The sequence below is a fragment of the Antrostomus carolinensis genome, unplaced genomic scaffold (assembly GCF_000700745.2).
Source record: "Antrostomus carolinensis isolate BGI_N321 unplaced genomic scaffold, ASM70074v2 scaffold34829, whole genome shotgun sequence".
NCBI lineage: Eukaryota > Metazoa > Chordata > Aves > Caprimulgiformes > Caprimulgidae > Antrostomus > Antrostomus carolinensis.
The window spans coordinates 386-1,113 of NW_010337011.1; the positions used below are offsets into that span (position 1 = coordinate 386).

A 728-nucleotide genomic window follows, 5' to 3' on the forward strand; every position below is an offset into this window, starting at 1 on the left:
CTCTTCCCCCACCTACTCCTTGGTGTTCCACACGTGGCTCCTTGGCCACATGGATCCCACCTCAGCGCAAGACCCGTGGTAGATATCTACCCAAGGGTCATCTGGAAAAGCTTCATGTGTCCCCTCCACCCCACCAGTGCTCAGGGGGATGGGGGATAGCAGAGGAGAGGGTGGTCCTGCTGTTGGGCTCATGCTGGGTGCTGCTGTCCCCACTCCTCCGTGGATCTCTCCATCCCTCACCTGCAGGTTGATGCGCTCCAGCAGCTCATGGAGGGTCTTGGGTTTGAGGCGCTTGTTCTTGCTGGAGCCCCGGCTCTTGCGGGCAGGGGTTGTCTCCTCGGGGATGACATCCACGTAGATGAACTTGAAGGAGCCCACCCTATTGTTGAGCAACCCGGTCCAGGTGCCCACAGGTGGCTTCTCAATGATGCTGATGATGTCCCCTTTCTGACCCAAGGGAGATGGAGATGGAGGTGTGGGCGCAGGGATTGGGGATGGCTGAGGAACTCCATCCTTCGAGGGGGTCCTCAGTGAGGGTCCCCAACCTTCCTCCCTCCCCAAACCCAGCTCTACGTTGGCCCTGGGCTGACTCACCCGCAGCTTCAGCGAGTCCTTGTCGTAGGGGCTGGGTGTGAAGTCGGTGTGGACACGAGCTCGGCCGCAGAAGGGGCCGGTGTAGGTCGGGCTGGTCTCCTCCAGCCTTGGGCCAGGGCTGGAAACTTCACTGC

General features: G+C 61.0%; 1 protein-coding gene across 1 annotated transcript in view; it reads right to left on the reverse strand.

Moving 5' to 3' along the window:
- SASH3 (SAM and SH3 domain containing 3) overlaps positions 1 to 728 on the reverse strand; it is a gene marked incomplete at both ends in the record, with an annotated part of 1,940 nt that overhangs the window by 379 nt on the left and 833 nt on the right. Inside the window, 2 exons of the mRNA XM_029086762.1 lie at positions 241 to 447; positions 595 to 719. Coding sequence (XP_028942595.1) covers positions 241 to 447; positions 595 to 719 — 332 coding nt within the window. The remainder of the gene's footprint in view (positions 1 to 240; positions 448 to 594; positions 720 to 728) is intronic.